Below are 21,846 nucleotides of genomic sequence, written 5' to 3'. Positions count from 1 at the left end.
CTGAGTGGAGGGGTATCAGTGACTGGAGAGATTGAAAGAAACCTGAAGTGCTGATACATATCCAATAGACAGCACGAGTGTGTAAGATGTGATGTTTTAACAAACTGCTGATCAAAATATTTAACTTCTGCAATGATTTTGCAGCTTTGATTACAGAAGCACCATCATCAAGAAGATACTTCCAGGTCTGTGGATAGATGGCACAACAGTGCAGTATCAGATAATGTTTGACTTGAATGCAGAATTTGACTGGTTTGCAGCAATGTGTTTTCTTATATTCTTAACTTTTTTATATAAATGTGTGCACCCAAATGTTTTATTATTGTGTAAGTTTTTACTCTGTGATTCTTTTAAATTTAACAATTTACCAATTTACTTAGAGAACATAACTAACAAACATCTTTATTTTTCCTGAACCTTAAATATTGCATGTGCATGTGTGATGGGAATGAATTTTGTATCCTCTTGTAGACTTAATTTAAATGCATGCATCACTTTGTGATTCTCATTCTCCCATTTTGTATTTGCTGGTTCAGAGGATGTGGACATATATATGTTAAGAGGCCTTTCTTGGCTATGTACATGTATGACCTCTTTACAAACAATTCATTATTCTATGTTAATGCCTTGTTCATCATCCATATGAACCACCTGTCCTACAGACCAAATGTGACAATTTTACCCTGAAGAAGGCAATATGTGCATAACCGAATCATTTAAAAATAAAAAGATTCAGAGTTATGAGTGTGCATCTCTCTTCTCTTCCCTCTGGTGTTTGAGTTCTGTCATACTTCCTAGTGGGCAGGTGCAGGGCTCTAAGGGCTCTGTGTGGCCTAAACAGTGGAGAACATAATTCTCCACTTGGCACTGCACATCGCAAAAAGCATCATGCATGAACAAACAACCAACAAACAATGGACCAACCAACCAAAACCAAAATAACACTCAACCTATGAAGGAGGTGCCACCTATCACATTATCAACCAGCACTGCGCTGGCTGGATGTGTTTTTTTTTTACTGTATAAACACTGTACTTAGTAAAGATTTCCTCTAACTGGTTTAAAAGCCTTGTAACTAATATGTCTCGGGTGGGTGCCTGGGTGTGATAGGAGTCGGCCTCTTTCTGCTAGTTAACTAAGTGCTTCAAAAAAAAAAAAAGAAAAAAAAGAAAGAAATATATATAACAAGCAGGGAAAAAAAGACTATCAACTCTAGCACCCAAGGATGGCAACGCATCTGGCTAAATGAAGATAAATGCCTGTGGACCATTAGCAACAAGATAAGATCTTTAACAAGCCTTGTTTAAGAGTGTCTGAAGGCAAATTAATTCACAGTTACTCCGCCGGCAGACAGTGTGTTTTCGTGTAACGCATGTATATTTATGATGGAATTAGTTTCAAAAGGAAGTCCCCAGAGGAGTGTTTTTGAGTGGAAACACTGGTACAGTGCAATTGATTTCACTCTATTTATGCACTTTCCCACTGGCAGTTCGTCTCGCGCAAGCAAGAAGGCGGTTTCTAATCTTCTATGTAGTATCCACTAATAAAGAGAACGATCAGCGAGTTGAGACAGCAGGGCAAACACAGTTAACAGGCAGATTTGTAATGATAATGGAGCAGAAATAGACTTGGCTGTTTAACATCAGGGATGAATCATCCTGAGGCGAATCTATCTCTAACACCAGTGGTAGAATACAGCAGCTTGTCTTTAACGAGTCATGATAACTGAGAAAATAGTGAAAAAGAGAGGAACTGTCTCAGGCTCTGAAGTCTGGAAATGTGCAGCATCAGCGTGTGCTCTGTGTGTGTATGTGGACATGAGTCAGTCTGTCTAAACTCACTTCCATAATGAGGTCCCCAGTTTAGGGACAGTAAAGGCACTCCGCAATTGAGCAGTTTCCAAACTACGAGAAATGTTTACTTAGCAGCTGAGGAAACAGAAGTCTCCATGTGTTTCAGGTTAAAGGCACATTTCCGCGTTGAGAGGTATAATTGCTAAGCATGGCGCACTTTGAGCGGCGTGGTGAGGCAAACCCCGAAAGCCGCAAATGGTGAATGATAAGTAGCTCGCCAGCTCCAACATGTGTTTCTCATCAAACATCCCGGACCTGAAAACAATTTCCCTATTTCCCCCATGGCCTGAGACAACAGAAGGCCTTGTGCCGACTCGCAGGGAAAATTTAAGATCAACACTATAGCTATAAAGCAGAGTTTATGATTTGTTTAATGGGTGTTTTGATGTGAATTATACTTTTTATACACTGCCGCTGTCCAACAAGGCACTCATAGCAAATGAAGTAGACACTCTTTAATCCAATCTGTGATTTGGAGATGACGAATGAAAAGAAAAAACATCTCTTGTCCCTTTATGCTGGAGGGAACTCATTGTCTAAAGTGGGCCTACAGCTTGCCCGACAGAAAACCTTAGATAGATCTGTTTCAGACTAGCGTAGGGTCAAATCAGATCGTCGCTCCCATGTACAGTACTCACACATGCTGATTTGGGCCACCGCTGCTTTCTCCACCGCTCACAGAGACTGTGTGGCTGAGAACTTGAGACAGCACAAAATGAGCTATGAGTCGTCAGTTTTTGATGAACCTCGTCCAGGGAAGAGATTCATATTTTTCTTCCTTGTTTGTGCCGAAGCAGATGTGTCCGCATATGTTTTCCTGCGATATCCAGATGCTACAGTGAAACACCCATGTGCTTAACAAGCTGTGGACATAAAACATTGTCTAAGATTGTCTCTTCCAAGGCACTTTTTTTTAGAGCCCAGAGATCATAAAGCGATTTATGAGCGGTGTTATAAAAAGCAGGCAACATTTCATCTCTGCACATAAGTTTTTAGAACAATCACTCAGTCCGATTCACCTAAACACTTACAATTCTGAGTAGATTATGAACACTGTCTATAAAAATCAAGGCGAAGAGGAATGACAATATGGTTAAAGATTATGGTCCCATGATGAGATGCACCATACTTTTTTGCAGCTTGTGTTCTGATGATATACAGTATAATAAGGCTGTCCATCTTAGGTAGTTATGACTCAGGGCAGCGCAAGAGATTTTAGTACACGGAGGCCTCGAGAAACCTTTCCACTCTCCTCATCAATCTGGAGATTTCAACCTGCAACTTTACATTTACGGAGCTCTTCTGTAATTTCAGAGTTACTGCCTGTCTAGCTTTCCTCAAAAACATCAATCATACGTAACAGGCCTTAAAAGGTGCAGCTCGTAACTTTCATGTTCAAACTACAGGAAAGATGCACTTATTGCCAGATTTGGTGTTTTCAAACAAACAGGTGTGACTTGACAAACCAGATTAACATTTAGGAGCATCTCCAACCGCAATAGATGTGCCAATATCTGCTTTAACTTATTTACAGTAAAAACAACTGCCAAAATCTGGAGTTTGACTAGCAAAACCAGTGAAAGGAGAAGGTGATGCAAAAATAAAAATAACTTTTTGAATGATAAACTCTCAGAGGTTGAACTGAAATTACTGATATTCTAGCAAACTGCAAACTATTTGTGGTGGTAAGTGAAGGGTGTTGAGTTGCTTGTGAGGTGGTAGCTACCTCTGCTGCAGCCAGTTCCTGAGAGAGCTCCTGGATTCTCTGCTGCTGCTGGATCAGGAGCTCTTGGACGGAGACCAGGGTCTGCTGCAGCTGGCTGACTGTGGAAACAAGCAGAATAACAGACGGTGAATTCAGCACACTTCAAACAAACAAAAACAAGGAAGTAAGATCGTGTGATAAGGTTGTTACGGTGCCACAAAACTGAACATTTTGTTTCCAGAGATGATGACAGAACTGATGAGACTCAACTTGTGTCAATGATCAAAGCTGTCCTCTAAGAATTGTAATCAAAGCTAATACCCGGTAACTTTAGTCGCAGCTTTTTGGTCCAAGGCGCTGGGGGTAGAGGGTGGGTGGGTGGTTGGGGGGATACACATAGGATGGAAATATTAATCTCTAGTGCCTGAACTTAAATCAAATAACAGTCTCTAACCTTCCATTATCCACCCAGACACTGCCTTCTAATGCATCTTAAATCCTCAAACGATCAACAAAGGAAAAAACAAGGCTCTCATCTGGGAGGAGGCTGCCAGACAAAATGTCCCCCCTAATCCTAATAAATATTGTTCTTTTTCCATTGACTTTGAAGATTGAATTAGTTCAAGTGTTGGTGTTGGACGAGGGTGTATGATTTCAAATAACACCGGGCACAGTTTGTTGCCCCCTGCTTCCAGTCACGCGTGTATTACCAAACAATGCATTAAGTTTCCCCGAGCTGATTATATTACAGAAAACCAATAAACATTCATATAAATCATGGGCGTGTAAAGTGTTAAATCAAGCCTAATAGGATTAACATCAACAGATATTGTGGCGGTCCACTGCTGAGGTTGTCAGGCCAATGGTTAAAAGCCTGAGCTGCAGCCGGCTGGACGGGATGTAAAGAACCCTCATCTCACATTAACCCAGGCCAGGACAAAAGACAGAGCCCGGCTTGGAGGCTGTGTTTCTTTTGAAAAACCAACACAGACAAAATATTTGATCTTTCAAAGAAGCTAATATCTTGCAGTGACACCTGTGTTTAAATGGGTGGAGTTGCATCAATATAGGTGGGGTGCCGAAACGTTTGATCTTTTCATGTATGCAGAATCCTACGGAATACGAGTTTGAGCAGGATCGTTGGTTGGGGCCTTAGACCGTTGTGCAAACAATTTGGGTTTGTTACTTGGTATGACCAGCCTTTCTGAGAACGGTAATAAAACTAAAATACCACGGCCTTCCCTGCTTAAAAAGGTGTTACTATGACAGGGTGTGCACGCTAAACCAAGAGCTGCATTATTAGTCACCAATTCCTCCTCACCACAAAACAGCTTATCCAGATGTGTGGGTCAGTCTGCCATCCTGTAATGCTGTGCCTCCTGAATTAACACTGGCACCGCTTTTTCAGCCACTTCAGCCAAATATTTCAATTCTTTTCATGTCTCTCCACAAAAGTTGACTCCTTTGTACTGTTCAGACACTTGACAAAAATGCAGAACTTCTTATCCCCAGTTATCACAGATATGGAGCCAAGAATAATGAAGTCAGTGACTTTGGCCAGGCATGAATCAGAAGGAGGCTGTAGCTGCAATGTGTGTGTGTGTTTGAGAGAGAATCGGAGACAAGATGTGTGAGGCTTACAGCTGCTGTGAGGAGGGTGCACATTGTGTATTCAGTAAATTATTCAGTAAATACCTCGATATAATGTACACTACATATGTCCAGGCCTGTCTCTGTCTTTAATGGCCAGCTGGTCACCAATATGGCTCCCACCGACAAAGAGTGCCCAAACAGCCACACAATTCCATTACAGCCTGGGTGCGCTGAAGTAGTTCCAAGATCCATTCATTAATTGTCTGTGTGAAGTTGTAGGCAAATCATAATGGGAGTCAAGGCCCCTACTCTCGAGCTGGGGCTGGTGAGAGAGACTAATGTGGTCCCCATTCAAAAGGATACATCACCTCATTGCGCCCGGCACTAGAGAAATACATGAACTTTAACAAAAGGGGGTTCAAGCAATTGGCAGCAGCGAGGCAGTCGGTCGCTATTACTCAGTGCAGCGAGGAGAGAGGGAGCGACAGGGAGAGGAAGACAAAGGGAAAGCAGAGGGAGAAAACTCTCAGTGTAATTGCAACCCCTCTCCCCAACTGTTAACTACAACAGTCATTAACTACAATAGCAGCTTGGCTACTGCAGTCATAGCAAATTAGTTCCCCACACTGGCTGAAGAAAAGACACATGCCCCCCCCCCCACTGAAGTCTCACCTACTCGCTGCAAAACACAGGAGGACTCTTACTGTGAAATTTTGTTTTTACCGACAAACAAAACAGGGTTACCCTGTTTTGTTTGTCGGTAAAGGCTTGTAAGTTGGCAAATCTCCAAAAAGTGATAAGTAGAGCAAGAATGGGCAGTGAGGTAGACTGAGGAAATGTGTTTGCATAGTTGCAAGAAAATGACCATAAAAGAGCATATATTTGTTAATCAGATTAAGGGTGGCACACCTCGCACGCAATCTCACACAATTGCTGCTCTCCACCTACCTTAGCCTGCCAGAAAACAATAACATGGGTGTGACTGGATAAAATGATAATAGCCATATTTTCGTCAACACTATGTTGGTCCGTGACAGGAGCTGTAAACTCAAACACTTAATTTGTTGTAATTTGGAGGTGAAGGGAAAATCAAATAAAGCATGCTTGTATTTAAACTGACATGGTCGTACTACTGAAGTTATAGTGCAGTCTTTTTGTCTCTCTACAGCTGAAAACTCAGATGAATTCATACAGTTTTTCTACCAAACCTGGAAAATACCCAGATAAATTTGCAAACCAGGAAAGAGGCATTCGCTTTAGTTACACACTCTTCAGGCATAAAGAACTCCTGAGGTGAAGTTTTTACCTTGTTTGACATCTCATACAGACAGTTGCACACAGCTTGTACACTTGAATGTGACCTTATTAAATTTAAAATTGAATTAATTAATTCATGATTCAAACAAAAAAGTTAAACACTGACGTAAATTATGTAATATGCTACTGAAGCTCATGAATGTCATTAATGTTACTCAAAACTCACCTTTTTGCAACTATTTTAATGTTTGATTTAATGTCCTATTACCTCGTGCCTCTAGGTTCTTTTATTTAACTTGTTGTGTAAAGTGTCTTTGACTAGCTTGAAAAGCACACTATAACTAGAATGTAATATTATTATTATTTTTAAAAAACTGTAGTTTCCACTGTGCCTGTATTTCTGCCTGGCCACCTATCTCTAATAGGAACTGGTACCTTTCAGGTGAGAACACACTCCAGTTCAACACTACTGCTAACGAGACCAAACTTTCTCAGAGTGCCTCTCTCATTTACGCCTCCCTGGATTTTTAATTATACTGACAAAGAGCTCGGAAATCTCTCTCCCTGCTTCTCTCTCTCTCCATGCCTGACAGCCAGGTTGAGATTCCTCACCTGTCCAACATGGGAGCCGCACCTGTCACCGTGCACTTAATCACACTAGGGCCAGTGCTGAGCCCAGACGCCACACAGTGCCATGCCGCACGCACATCCTGCACACACATACAAATACACATACACACACAGAAAATTAAAATGAACTTTCTCGCCACCTACGGGGAAGAGGGTGGATGATGATGATGGCGGTGGAGGTTTGGATGGGGGAGAGGTTGGTGCAGGGGGAGACGGATGGAAGGGGGGAGTGAGAGAGGATGGGTGGGGGGAGGAAAAGTTGTCATTTCCAAACTCCTCATTAATATTCCGAGGTTAAGAGCTTTTCAGCGAAACGTAATTAATTGAGCCCGAGCCTGACAGTAAACAAGCAATTTCAAATTAAAGCGAAATGACAGCGGCGTCATTTGTTAAAAACGTGCGGGGCCCCCCGATTTTGGCGACAGATAAATGAGGGAAAATGTTAAGGAGGGAGAAAGTGATGAAGATATTAATCTTCACCTGTCTGTGTCAGCGTGCCACTCATTGCTGCAATGTTGCTCTCCATCCTCTGCAGATGCTTCTTGTCCTCTCGGCTGCCCATAATGAGGGGAAGGATGTATTTCTGCAATTAAAAGCATAGCATGGCACAATATTACACTTCCCTCTGGTGGGAAGGGGCAGAAAGATGAGGTAAAGACAGGGCCACCTAGACTTGGCAGTGGAGGGTCAAAGGCATTGTTTTATTGGACTAGTGCCTCATTGTCTGCCTGATTAGGAGTGAGTGTCCAAGCAACTGATACAGGTAGGTGTGTTGAAACCATTAGTATATTAGAATGAATCAACAATTTTGATGATCAGTCGTCATCGGTCAGATTGGTCATTTTGTTATTTATCAAGCATAAATGTCAAATACTTGCTTGTTCTAGATTTGCAGTTTTTCTCTATTTTTATACCATTGTAAATGTAATATCTTTGGGTTTTAGACACTTGGTCTACAATTTTCTGACTACTTATTAACTAAACAATTCATTTGTAAATCTAAAAAATAATTAGACTAATCCACTCTGAAAGTAACTGTTATTTGCAGCCCTAAACACATTTCCAGCAATACAAATGAATGAAACCCCAAAAAAATGACAGAGAAAGCAAGATACAGGCCTACAGGGAAAAACATGGTGGTGAACACCGAAAATAGTCTTCCAAAACCAAAAACAATGGCATTTTGTTTATTGTGTCCCTGCCACTGAATAAACAGAACTCTACCAAAATGATATGTATGTCTGACAGCCAAATGAGGATGTTTGTTATCCAGTGTGAGTGTTAACCAGACGAGCAGCTTGTGAGAGTCTCACTGAATCCTTTACATGTGTGCTTGGAGCCGAGCTCACCAAATAAAATCAATGTCCATGTGACCCTGGAGGGCCCGCCTGAACTGCATTTAAAATCATAAATGTTTTTTTTGGTTTGAAGGCTGAATAAGGAACACTTAATCCCTCATAGCCGGTTTGCATCTCACTGCTGCCCGAGCCGGGTTTTCTCTCCAACTCAGGTGGCAAGCAGCCACACCAGTGCAAGTAATAAACACTTTTTAGAGAAAAAGATTAAATGAGTGTCAACACGTGGTAATTAATAAGTGGGTTGCTGGGAGTGTGGTGTTTACAAGGTGCACCATAACATAAATAAAGTATGGGCAGAAGCCTGGACATATGGTGCGACTGGCGCTACGCTCCAGTGACATGACAGCAACCTGTGCCGTCCCGCCAGGGAATCCCACCTCCCAGGTGACCAGTGGCTGGCAAACCCTGCTGCATGTAGGAAACAGTGAACTGGCACAGTGTGTGTTTTAGTCAGTGAACGATCGCAGGGACAGAGGAATAAGGGACAGGAGACCCTGAATGTGCATGTGCGGCATTATGAAAGGCAGACAGGGTCAGGTAGGCATATGCATGTACATGATACGCGCTCCCTTTCTCTCTTACACACACACACACACACACACACACACACACACACACACAGGAGAACGGCCTGTCATCCAGGCCAGGAGCTACTGCTAGAGCTCCTGTCCTCCTCTAAAACGAGAGTAATGGCTTCCACATGCCACTCAGACTACTACTAACAACCACTATGGGATTAATGTCACCGGGGACAAGGGGCCTCATGAGCTCATGTTCAAGGGCTGCTAAGCCTGATAAAAACCAGGGTGATTATTTTTAGACGGTAGGACGTCAAAAAAATGGTTGTGTGCTGTGTTAGCAACTATATTTTTTTAAAGGGAAAAAATATAACTGAGAGGAGGAGGGAAGGGTAAGTTAAAAAGAAGGGGTTCAAATGAGATCATGCTTTGACGTAAAGCAGGGTAGCTTTAATAACAAGACCAGAGTGATGTTACATACTGCAGAGGCGCCTTCTATTCTAGCACCATAATTCATCATAAACTGATGTACTTGCTAAGCCCACCAATTTAAATGTAAGAGAGGGAGAAGCAGTACTGGCAGATCTTAGGATGCAATGTATAATATGTATAACAAATTTAGAGAAACATTAACTGTGAAAACAAAGTCAGTGAGGAAACATAATCGAAAGGGCAGGAAAAACAGGGTGTAACTTACTTTGTAAAGCTGATGAAAGCCAAAGGCGATGCCCACCATAATGATGGTGAGGGCACCATAGTCTCTCCATCTGTAGCCTGCTGGAACTGGAGAGGAGAGGAGAGGAGAGGAGAGGAGAGTGGAGGATAAATCACTTGAACACAGTAAAATACTGGTTTGGAGAAAGGTTTACTTTAAGCTAAATGTGGCTGAAATGCCTGCTCAAGATACTGCTTCTTTTGAATGCATGTTAGAGTTATTTAATATGCTTTGTTTTACCATTCCAGGCAGCCATTGTTTTCCATTCATTAGAAAAGGGCATGGAAATCAATAAGCTGGCTCTTGAAACTTGCTTGAGTTGTGTAGTCCATGAAGGATTTTTTGTCACTCTTTGATTTTTATCAGTGTTACATAATCATTGTGTGGTTGCACAGTTTCGATGCAGATTGATATAAAAAGTCTGCACTGCATTACCTCACTGTGATAATGTACTAATAATGTAAATAATACAAGCATGTTTTAAGAGCCTGCTTATTGATTTTCATACCGTACAGAAATTAATGGAAACCCATGGATGCCTGGAGCAATACAAAAATACATCCACCATCCATTCAAAAACCCAGCAACATTTTTGTTTCCAGAACGATTAGATGTGATGTAGTAAATACAAAACCATTGGTGTGTTCCTTTAAGATAAAGAAATTGTACACTGTTTTAGAAGTTTACTTGTATACTTAATGAGCGCGATCTGTCACAATTTATCTCTTTGTGACATTACAGTCATTCCATCTATTTACGCAAAACAGAAACAGAACTATAAAGGGTAAGTCTACAGAGCAAACAAGCACTCTCTATCCTGCTCTTCCAGAAAGGACTCCATTGTCTTCCACATATTTTGGGGTGGGGCCTAATACAGTGTCTGTATATAAACCTTTAAAAATTGAAATGTACAGAAAGGTAAGTGCGAGTGTGTTTGGGTGTTGAGAAGTTGACTGTCTTGCTGAGTGGCAGATAATGTGAAAGTTTGTCATTGTGCAAGCTGTCATCTGGGTAGGCCAACTGTCTGTCAAAGTGGAAATTCCCCACATAAGAGAGGCATTCAACTGAAAATGTCACTAAACAGGTCCGGAGGAAATATACTCTGAGTTTTTCTTTTATTTACTCTGGTGGGGCCCAAATGAATAGGAGATTATTACAAGCTAGGCCACTAAAGTACACCATTGATATTCTATTACAGGTCTGATTTCACCTAATGGGTTATGTGGTACATGTTTACTGGCTTGAAGTAAGTAAACCAGATTGATCTTGTGCCTTACCACTTGTGTGATCTGACATGCAAATAAAATGAGAGACCCACAGTCCTATTGGGCTATATGGTATATTTTCAAGGTGAACACTGTTTTATTCTCTTTACTCAAGGGCACGTTTCATCGCTGCTGCTGCAGCATTCAGGGATGAACCTGTAACCTTTCGTATCGAAAATTTTGAATCATTCTCCAGCATCCATATGGTAACCACATAAATTTGGGTCTTCATCAACATTATAGCTGCGATAGGCTGTCACCTATCTCAGAATACCGTGCTTCTGAAAGGCCTAGGAGTCCTTGGGATAGGTGGTTGACCGTGAACAAGCCTCACTGCATCACCAGGGTTCTTCACTTGCTCTTTTCCCCCCTGTTAGGACCTTTTATTCTTCCTCTGTCTCTCCCTTTTCCTCTACCACTTTCACTCTGCCATCTTCCTTTTTTTATTTGGTCACTTAAGCTGTGGAACTGTGGTCTCTATCCCCCGTTTTTCCAATCTCCTCTCAAATTTATTGGGTTCAGTGGAGGCCTTCCTGTCCTTCTACCGCGTGGAAATAGAGATCAGAGTATCCATTACTTCGACAGAGATGGATGCGGGTCCCCGTGCACCGTCCCCATAACAAGGACATCAAAGGGAGGTAGCCCCCTCTTTTCAGCATGACCCCCCATACAAGACTCCCCGCTCTCACCTCATTATGCAGCTCCCTTATAGCCGTTTTGATATAAAACCCCCCACTATGGACGGAGAGGCGCGAGTCTCCCTAACTACATGGCCATCCCATCAACATCACTTTCATTACAAAACATGAGATGCCAGGGGAGTCAAGGACAGTGTGGTAATAAATGAGGGTGGAATACATCTGGAATCATTGTCATATGGGTTAAGCATTACGTGGACTTCATTCTGCATTGGTAAATCAGTGGACAGCACTCATAACCTCCTGAGGTAATAAAGATATGGGTTGCGGTGTGGGGTCTTGCCAGGGTGGAACCCCTTGAAACAGAATGGCAGGAGACGTCATGAGCTTGTGCTGTGCAATGTCATATTCCCTGTATCTGAAATTCACAATCAAGGCAAATGTTGTATGGCATACATGTCTGTAATACTTGTAAAGATCCTGGTATTTGGTGAGCTATAGATAATCCTGTTTAGTGGGTTTAAATTAATACAACCAAGAGGGAAGTTCTCTGACAGCAAACCTGGACAAGGATCTAAGTTTTAAATTAGACTCGACTACAAACTCGACTTTCAAATGAAACAGTGCACAAAAATCTTATGCATATGCACAAAGTATCAAAAGGGGAGAAAATGATGTATGTGCTCACTGTGTGGTGCAGGAGCCAGCTGAGTTGCATGGAGTGGAAGTGGGGGCTGCACGGGGCTCAGTGGCAGGACTTCTTCTGTGCTACCAGAGCGCTGGATGGCCAACTCTACCTCGTCATCCGTCAGCCCTGGAATCAAGACACACACCTTTAAAGCATTCGGAGGGGGTATAGTGACTGCGTATTAGTGGGAAACACCAAATAGCTCCTTGGCTCTCATAATGTATGCTTAAATACTTCCCAAGCTCCCCACAAATCTTTTAAGTACAATTTAGAGAAAGTATGTCAAATCTTCATTCAATTTTATCTACCCTCTTCTCAAAAAGGCATTTTCATTTCATAATTTAGAAATTCCACTGAGAGTTTCTTTTTCAGGGACATCCATCACCAGAAGATAGTGTGTAAAGGTTCACACAATGAAATCTGAAACTCTTCTTGCCTATTAACTGCCACCAAAGGCAAAGAAAATAAGAGTCTGTCCACTTCTCCCGTTATATTTCCCATGTGGAGATTTCATACACCCCAGACAGCGAAAATGCATTATTTTAATTTCTTCATTGTAATGTAAATGTATTACATAATTTTGCAAATGCCAATATAATTTAATCTTCAGATCTTTTTAATGATTTTAGTGATGATTAAATTGCAAAGGGCTCCCTGATGGAGAATCAGAAGGGAGGAGAAAAAAAAATCTAATATGAACATCTCCTTTTGTGGCAAGAAAGGATTTTATTTCAGGTGCCATATGCTGCCATTGCTGTGGGTCTCATCCTTTAATGAGTCTAAACAAAGGAACATAATTACAACTTTTGATGGACTACATTCAAAAACAACATTAACCAATTAATGGCAAAATAATTAGGAGAAAGCTGAAGACAGAGAACCAAAACTGTACAGTAGTTCTTAGATATTGATGAGCAATGAGCATGGTTTACCTTATGATGACAAATCAGCAAAGTCCATATTATTATGTTGTGTATTGCTCATTGTAACCTAAGAGGGTGTCTCTTACTAACATTTTACCATTACTTCCTTTAGTCATGGTCCTTGCTTATTGACAGAAAATACCCTTTTTAAGAGAGCCTTTTACTTGAACTATTCCCTCAGGATTTAGAGAATTTACACAAGCTCAGAATAAGCTTCTTCCATCTTTTAAGAGAAATCGAGCAATTGGAAAGAGTTCAGTTGGCTCTATGTTTTCATTAATAGTAACTGCACCAGATCCTAATATCTCTGGTACTGACCTCCCGAATGGTCTTCACAAGAGAAGCACACAGTAACACCCATGTGTAGTATTAATAATATAAACTGTGTAAACATGTAAAGCAGAAATTTCCATTTCTTAAGGTGCATAAGATATTTACCAAAATCTATTAATCAAATGATTCTTCCCATCTGTTTAAGTCGCTTTATTGTGACTGAATAGCAGGTTGAATCTTGATCAGAAATCCCACTTTTACCTATTCCTGTATCAGCGGCCCAAAAGCATAAAAAAAATCCACCAGACAGCCTACGCCAAGTGGAGGTCCCTCCCGTCACCTATTTAAATGCTCTGAGGACTTCAAATGGCCAAGAAAATTGTTGAATAATTGAAGGCAAATATTGGCCGGCCTGTAGTCTACAGCAGGTCCTGAGTGCCAGGAAGTGGTGAGCGCCATGTGCTGAGTTTGAGCAGTCAGACTGCACTGTCAAATAAGCAATAATGTGTCCCTGGACTCCTGATTCATCTGACCACAGCAGACTACATGGTGGCAGACTATTGAGTGAGACATGCAAGGATCTCAGTTTCACCAAATGAGAAGAAATAAAAACATTCTTCAGGTTTTTTCCTTTCACCTTGAAATGTAAAGTCTTTTTAAAAAATCCACATTTAAGCTGCTATTGAGCTTAATGTATGTACATCTTAATGGCTGTTCACATCTTTAATGTTGTAGCAAATGTTTTTTTTAACCTTGCATCAAAATAAAATACATGTAAATTCTTGCTGTTTTCTAGTGAAATTACAGCTTGCTAAGTTGTGTTGTACGCTCTGATCTGTTTATTGTTGAGGGGAAGACAACAGCAAATGAAAGAGCCCTTAGATCCAAAAGAAAAGGGAACAAGGTGAAAGTGAGTTTTACATATAAAAGGAAAAGACAAAAAAGGGATTGTAGAATTTATTATGGGTTCCAAAACCTGTGGAATGACCCCTGGACCCCCATTTCAGATCGACCTGTGGGGAGATGAATTTTTTAAGACATAAATTACACCTAATGACGACACCATAAAAAAGAACAATAATGGAAAGCTATTCTGTATTTCATTATACTGTATTATTTGGTGCACCTGATACACGCAGTGCCTGTTTATGAGTCACCGTATTAGCAGATGCTCAGCCAAAGCATTTGCTTTGACCTTGCCATTCTCATTGGGGCATGAAATTACGGTGCTGGCACCTCGATATTACAGCTATAAATACTGTAAACTGCATATCTGGGCTACGTTTTCTATTGTCTTTCAACATAAACCTGATCGGTATTTATTTAAAGGAAAACCCATTGCTCGTCAGGTTATTTACAGCTCTATTTTCAGTGGCTCATATTCTCTGGGTATTTTTTAAGGGCAAAGAGGCAGCAAGGCTCTGACATTAAATCCATTTCTCCAATTCTGGCACTTCTGGACTTTATGGGTCAACACCTAGGCCGGACAGCCAATTATAAAAATTGCTTACTAAAATATTTTAGGTGGTAAAAGGTGAATGCCTTTTTCACTGTCCTCCAAGGCCTGAATTATGAAGTTGCCCTTGGTTGAAAATTACTTACATTTTGAATATCGTATTTAGAAAAAAATGCATGGCAGGGGTTATAACTAAATGGAGGTCAATGGGTTATTAAGTATTTGAGTGCAACTTCAACCGGTTTCTAATGCTGTGCTGGCGAGGGAGATTCTACATGTCATTTGGTTCGGTACAACTGCTTGAAAACAGCATGCCCTAAATAATGACCACTCTCATAGAGTATTCATTTATGTATTAAAAAAGGAGACTCTGCTCTCATTTCCCTGCTTTATCGCCTTGTACTGATGACAAAGTAGGCAAGGACTAGGCTAGGTGGCGCCGTGGAGTAATTTATAACCACATCAATCCCTTTACCTTCTATGCAGGCCTTGGTCATTGTCATTTTTGTCCGAGAGGTGAGTCACATAACCCCACTTATAAACAGCATCCTATTAATATCTGGGATGATGAACCTTATCCTTACCCTTACCTTCATACCAGGTATGGTAATAGACCAACATCCTACCTGTGTTCCCCGTGACCCTCGATCACTGGCCCTCTACTCAGGGTGAAATCTATTAGCATTATTTATTCAACTCAATAACAACTAGGACGGCATAAAAAAGAAATAAGTCAAGCCATCATTTATGTCTCGCTGACAGAGAATGTACTGTGCCTGTTTCACATGCTGAATTTACTTATAATGCAACAATGTACGCGTACTCTCTGAGCTTTACTTTTCCAGACAAACTGCACTCAGTTTGGTAATCTGGGAGCGGTTAAATGATGTCAGTTTAGGGGCCACGGTCAAAGTGACATGTTGAGAGCTGGAAAATGCTGTTGACTTTGTCCTGAGAATTTGATTTTTTTGGTAATTATGTGTGTAACTGCTAATTGTCTGGGCTAAATGGTTGTGCCAAAATGGGGCCCAACACTCTTTAGTTGTTACATCTGTTAATTGTAGAGAACATAGATGGCACAATTCACTAGATGAGACTGTAGCACATTATATTTCAGTCAAACACAATAAAATTTACTTGATCTTGGCAAAGAACAAGTAAAGCAAAATTGCTTCAAGGTGGCTGCAAGATGCAATTCATTTCCCCACTACCCCGCAAAAGAAAGAAAAAAAACATCTCTGGGTCTAAATCTTGATTTATATTACATCTAAGTGACAAAGTTTCAATATTTCAGCCAGTTTATTCAACAAGGACTCAAGAAGGGCAGCTAGAAATATTGGACTGCATAATTGCCAATTCATACCCTGAAATTGACAGTTGACGGAAAACAGAAAATTATATTTTTCAATGAATATTGAAATAAACCACACTATTAGGATCTCTTTGGAAAAAAGGAGATGTAACCAAAGAGGCATCCTTCAGTGCAGATTAGGGTACAAATGTGCAGGGAAATAATATGCACGAGCGAGATTATTGTGTAAAGATTCTGCAACATGCAATCAAAGTGGGCCCTATTTTCCCCTTCATCAGCTGTCCAGCGTAAGTACTGGCAGCAAGAGGAATCCAATTTAAATTCCACTCTACCGGGAGATGGTATTGTTTCATTTTATGTGTGCTTTGACATTTCTGGCTGTTAATATAGAGTAAAATTCAGAAGTATTTACATAAATATGACATTAAACTGTATTAGAAATTAAGACTGACACATTTGCTGTGGTGACTGTGGGAGGAGGAGGATGATTGAGTTTCTAGGTCAAAAGGTTGAGAGGACAATACATGCTGGGTACAGAAATAGGGGAACTGTGAGTATTGGCCTGCTACTATGTCTATGCAAAAGTCTACTATGGCTCAAGTGAGGAAAAGAATGAAGCAACCAATCGGCAATCACCACAACTGATCATATTCTATTACTATTCTAAATTAACATATGAATACTTTTATGGAAAAGTGGTCATTTCAAAATGGAACTCTTGTCAACAGAGAAACTTAAACCAGACATATACAGTAGTTCGTATGCTTGGGCAGGGGAAACTTTCAAATTTAAATTTCATTTAACTCAGCATGAAAAAGAATAGGCTCAATTATATAAGAAATACTGTATGACATACATTTGACTCATGGTTTATCAATTATAGGAATTTGATGTATACTCCTACCTTTCAACTCAGATTAGTTGTTTACTAAATGACACTCACAGTTAGATAATTACTATATAAATGTTGAAGGCGGAGCTTAAAATAGCCTTTTCCTGACACAATTTCCTGTAACATAAACATTTACAAATTCTGCTCTAAGACTGAAATTAGTGTGTTGAAGTGGAATCGAAAGATCAAAACTAAAATTGGTCAAATTAATTATGGGGTTATAGTAAATCACTTTCCAGAAACAACTCGGAGAAGTTTCAAGAACAAGATTTCCAGGTTCACTGTTGTATGACTATACTATACAAGTCAAGAGTTATCCTATGAACACTACAGAGTGCTACTCAAGCATACTTTGTGCTTAGTGTTTCATTGCTCTATTTTCTCTCATCTTTACCCTCTCTCCCTGAGATTAACGTGCCTATACAAATCGAGGGTTCTTGTTTAGATCTACAGTAGAACTGACTTTCCAAAATAAATCTGCATTAAAGCGTCATACATATTTCATGGACTTAAAGTGCAGTAAGAGCAAACCATTTTGGATAGCGGAGGTCTGTGGAGTTTACAACAAAGCAGAAAGTAAGAAGAAAATGTGGCGTAGTATGACATCATTTGGTATTGATGAGGCCTTATTACATTTGAGATAACCAACAGTAGATTATGAACATGCCTTAGTTGTCAATAATGAAACACAAAGACAAAGAAATTTCAAAAGATATCGAGAGTCATTAGAGCCACATGAGATGTGTGTAGCAGCAGCCGGCAACCATGGATTTGGTTTCAGGTTACCTTCCCCTGTCATGGAGCTTTTAGGCTCACTTTTCACTGTTTGGCTACTCTAATGCTGGAAGCAAAGTCCCCCAGCACTGCAGAGGTACAGTCCCCTAAGTACAGAGCTGTTTTGCGAAGAACTGAAATGAAAATACTCACCACAAAGAGTTTATCTGAGGTAAAGCCACATACTCTCTCTGTGCATATCGTCATTGCTTAGCCATAGGCCGACCGTAAGAAATACATGGCATAAGACTGCAAATTTCCGCCTCCGCATTATACTGAACCGACTTAAATGAGTTCAGAGTAATAAAGCTTTTTGCAAGTTTTATTGCACAAACAATTTTCTACCGTGTCAGAAATAATCTCAATGAATTGCAAAGAAACTCAAGAGCCAGCAAACATTTCCACCATCCCTGCTTAGAAAACCTCCCTCGGTCATGCCTCAAATTTACGATAACAGTTAAATTAAGTAAAAGGGTTAAAATGCTGGAAGGCAATATTGATAATTCCATTGAAAATGCAGAGGGAGTTTGTCAATATTAATTTTCCTGAACCCAAAGGAGCATCCCAACTGGTGTCATTTATTCACAGGGCCTGAATCATGCACTCTGAAGCTAAATCGACCCCTGTTAGACTCCCCAGGGCAAAGAGCTACAGCCATGACCTTTAACCCTTATAGACCAATCTTACCAAACATAAAGACACAGTGTGTGCATCTCTGGCCAATCACATTTTGTAAACAAACAAATGTGGATTATAATGTTAATACATTTTTCTGACAAATATATATTGTATTTTTCAAGGCTTCTTGCATTGCATTCAACATAAATCAAGAGCAAATCAAATGTCTCTCACCTTTTTTCTTCAGGAAGGCTTTTCTGGTGGCCAAGGGACTCTGACGCACCTTTGGGTTCTGTAGAAATTTTATAGCAGTGGTAATCTGGGAAGAGACAGATGTGATTTAATTCCTCATAATGAGATAATGTGAGAGGAAGAAGATAAGGTCTGCACGAAAGTGTTGCTTTTAACAGTACACCAACAGTCTAGACCTTCTTTAAGAAAAAGGTTCGTTATAAGTCCAGGCCAAAAAAAAAAAAAAAAAAAAAAAAAAAAAAAACATAAATGCATTCCATTTGATAGTTGCTTCTAAGCCCCCACATCCAGCAGTGAGGAAAAAGACCACCTGACCACTTTCCAGCTAAATGTGGGGAATGACCAAATCAGCAGTTATAAAATTAGCCCATCAAGAGTGCTGGACAAATGGAGTATGGAGCTTAATTTGCTATTACCCTCTTAAAGACAAACTTCCATTCTTAAGTGCGCAGTGGAAGAAAATCTATACTTAATGCAGAGGTGATCATTTGTATCTAATAACTTGAGAATCCTAGGCTGAAAACTTCTGTAATTCTTCCAGTTAAAAACCTGCCATGATCAAATCACCCAGCCTGAATGTTGTAATGACTTGAAACGTTAATGCACTAGAACGTTAAATAGCATCAGAACATCAGTAGTTTTAAGTGCACTGCGTTCATCGATTCTATTATGTTTTCCTTCGAGATGCACCTTAATTTTCCACCCCAGTATGCATTTCCAAGAATTGGAGGGTGAAAAAAAAAAATCTTCCTCAAATGGCATTAAAACATAAATTTGAAGTGGGCGCCATGAAGTGGCGCCTCCTAAAATAGATAAATATGTAAGAACACAGAGAAAGAGGAAACACACTGGAGGGGAGGTTTAGATGACTTATTATCGCACCTGTGGTCCCCGTGATTCAATTGTAAAAGTCATCCCTCTAATAGGTTGAAAGGTTTTGATTACTCTTCTTTTCTCTTAGTGTTGAAAGATACAAAGTGATTGAGCGCCCTGCCAGTGGTAATTCGTTTTGGGTAATGCATTGCATATACTATGAACCCGTTTCAATCCAAAAGAATTGCAGTTTAAACTTGTCCAAGGAGTAGGTGTGGCATGGAAGCTGTGTCAAGAGCTTGATTTCTGTGCCAAACACACAGTACAGTAGAGGATCACTGCACAGGCAACTTTATGGAACTTGTGAAGATATATTTGACTTTTCTTTAGAAGACCATGAATAAGCTGGCAAAAAGCAAAAACATCATAATCACTTTTATTTTAATTAGGTTCACACATGAAAATACCATGCAGCATCCACAGACATGCTGCAGAATTAGGCCTATACTATATTGTAGAGCTACTGTCAGATAAATCCAGTAATGAAACTTCAATAGTGAATTTTATCAAAATGTACCAGATTCATCCCAAGAGATGCTGGCACAATTTATTTAGACACTAATCTACCATTTTGCTGTGACACTACCGTGACCTTGATGTACATAAGGGTTACGCAAAGGGTATGGAATTTCCTGTATCTCTATATGCTGAGGGCTTATTAAAGTCAGTCACCCGGAACCTTCATTGTGACAAGCAGATTAAACCATTTGCATGGTGAACCCCCAACTGATGTTCTGGGCCAAAAGATACAGTCAAAACACAGAGAAAATATCCCTTTGATACAAGACAAAATCATCCTGCTCTTGGCAAAGTTCTTACTGTTCAAGTAAGTGAGCCAACGGGACTACTTGTGGTAAAGGCAGAAATCAGAGATAATAAACACACTAAAATCTAATATTCTAATATTTATTCCAGTAAATAACAGATGTAGGCCCTGTGAGAGGTATTGACCTAATAGAGGAAGAATATGCTGAATGAGCAAACCTTGTTTACATTCCCTTAAAATTTCAATAGCACAACATTGACAAGAAAATTGTGTCAATGTTAATAGCCATAAGTATGACATCTTAGTAAGGACCGCAGCTAGCTCAGCGGCACACTAATGAGGCCTAATGTCCATTTGGTTAAAACTGTAGTGGTAGATCTTCAGGGAGAGGAAAAGTGCACTTCTTAGCAGATGACATAGATGCTTTGCACAAGTTCCACCCAGACATCTCAATCAATTATAACCACATTGCACAGGTTTCAGTCTTGTCTTGTTATTGACTTATGGATCATCCCAGTTATAGTGTTGGGTAGCACACAACTGGGCTTTTAGGGGGGTAAGACATAACAGTACAAGGCACATTTGGGTTGGCAGTATAAAAAGCTAAAATAAAAATTTCCATTTGGAAAAATAGTGAATCCTTTTTGGTTAAAACCAAACCAATGAGGCTTCTTATAAAGCTTTGACTGCTAATGCACCGAAGTGCTCCATGTTAAGAGCAATAATCTTTACAAACCAGATAACCAATAAAGTGTCAGGTAAAGCTGAAAAAGAGTTGAAAACTCAATCATAGGAAGAGATAACATTAACCAACACACTTAAAGAGAGTGAAGTTGATAAACGGACGAGATTACAGCAGTGTTATTGAGTTTGAATTGGACAAGACTTTGCACTGCACTTGTCTGAAAATTACAACTGTGATACCTTGAATTGTGAGAAATGAGGATGAAATCCAATTATGTTCAAACCACATGGTTGGACACCTGAGGGAATCCATGTAACCAGTTGTATATTTTTGCTCTAACTAGTAATAGCACTTAACTATAATATACAGTAAGACCTATGGATATTTTGCAGATGTGCATTATGGGGTTTCCGGATCTGAGCAGTTGGGAAATTCAGACGTTCTATACTGAACAAGCAATGCACTGCATGCATGTATCTTTCAATCATTTGTTTTGGCTGCTTTCAGTATTTGAAGTTAAGTTTCAGTATTTGAAATAAACAACATTTAAACAACAACATAAAAAAAAAAAAGATGCCTCACAAGAAAAGACTCAAGACTCTTGTTTTCAGTCTTAATTATTCAGGCCAACCCAAACCACCAGTTAACTAACAATCACTCTAAACTGAAAGTGTTATAAGAGGTAAAAATGCAGTGTTTGCAACTATGACTTTCCTTTCTTAAAAAGGTTCACTGCATGTTGTTGATCTCTGAGCATCTTCTGAATCAGCCTACAGACATTTTGATTCAAATACAACACATC

General features: G+C 40.0%; 1 protein-coding gene across 2 annotated transcripts in view; it reads right to left on the bottom strand.

The window, feature by feature from the left end:
* The window catches only part of pex14 (peroxisomal biogenesis factor 14), a 46,591-nt gene that overhangs the window by 7,804 nt on the left and 16,941 nt on the right, over nt 1–21,846 (bottom strand). For both annotated transcript variants that reach the window (XM_044211277.1, XM_044211278.1), the window contains exons 3-7: nt 18,703–18,787; nt 12,221–12,346; nt 9,612–9,697; nt 7,519–7,621; nt 3,580–3,677 (exon numbers count right to left, since the gene is read on the bottom strand). In XM_044211277.1, the coding sequence (XP_044067212.1) occupies nt 3,580–3,677; nt 7,519–7,621; nt 9,612–9,697; nt 12,221–12,346; nt 18,703–18,787 (498 nt within the window). The remainder of the gene's footprint in view (nt 1–3,579; nt 3,678–7,518; nt 7,622–9,611; nt 9,698–12,220; nt 12,347–18,702; nt 18,788–21,846) is intronic.

This window comes from Siniperca chuatsi, linkage group LG10 (genome assembly GCF_020085105.1).
Source record: "Siniperca chuatsi isolate FFG_IHB_CAS linkage group LG10, ASM2008510v1, whole genome shotgun sequence".
Taxonomy (NCBI): domain Eukaryota; kingdom Metazoa; phylum Chordata; class Actinopteri; order Centrarchiformes; family Sinipercidae; genus Siniperca; species Siniperca chuatsi.
Note: the sequence above shows the minus strand (reverse complement) of the source record. Positions and strands in the feature narration are given on the sequence as shown.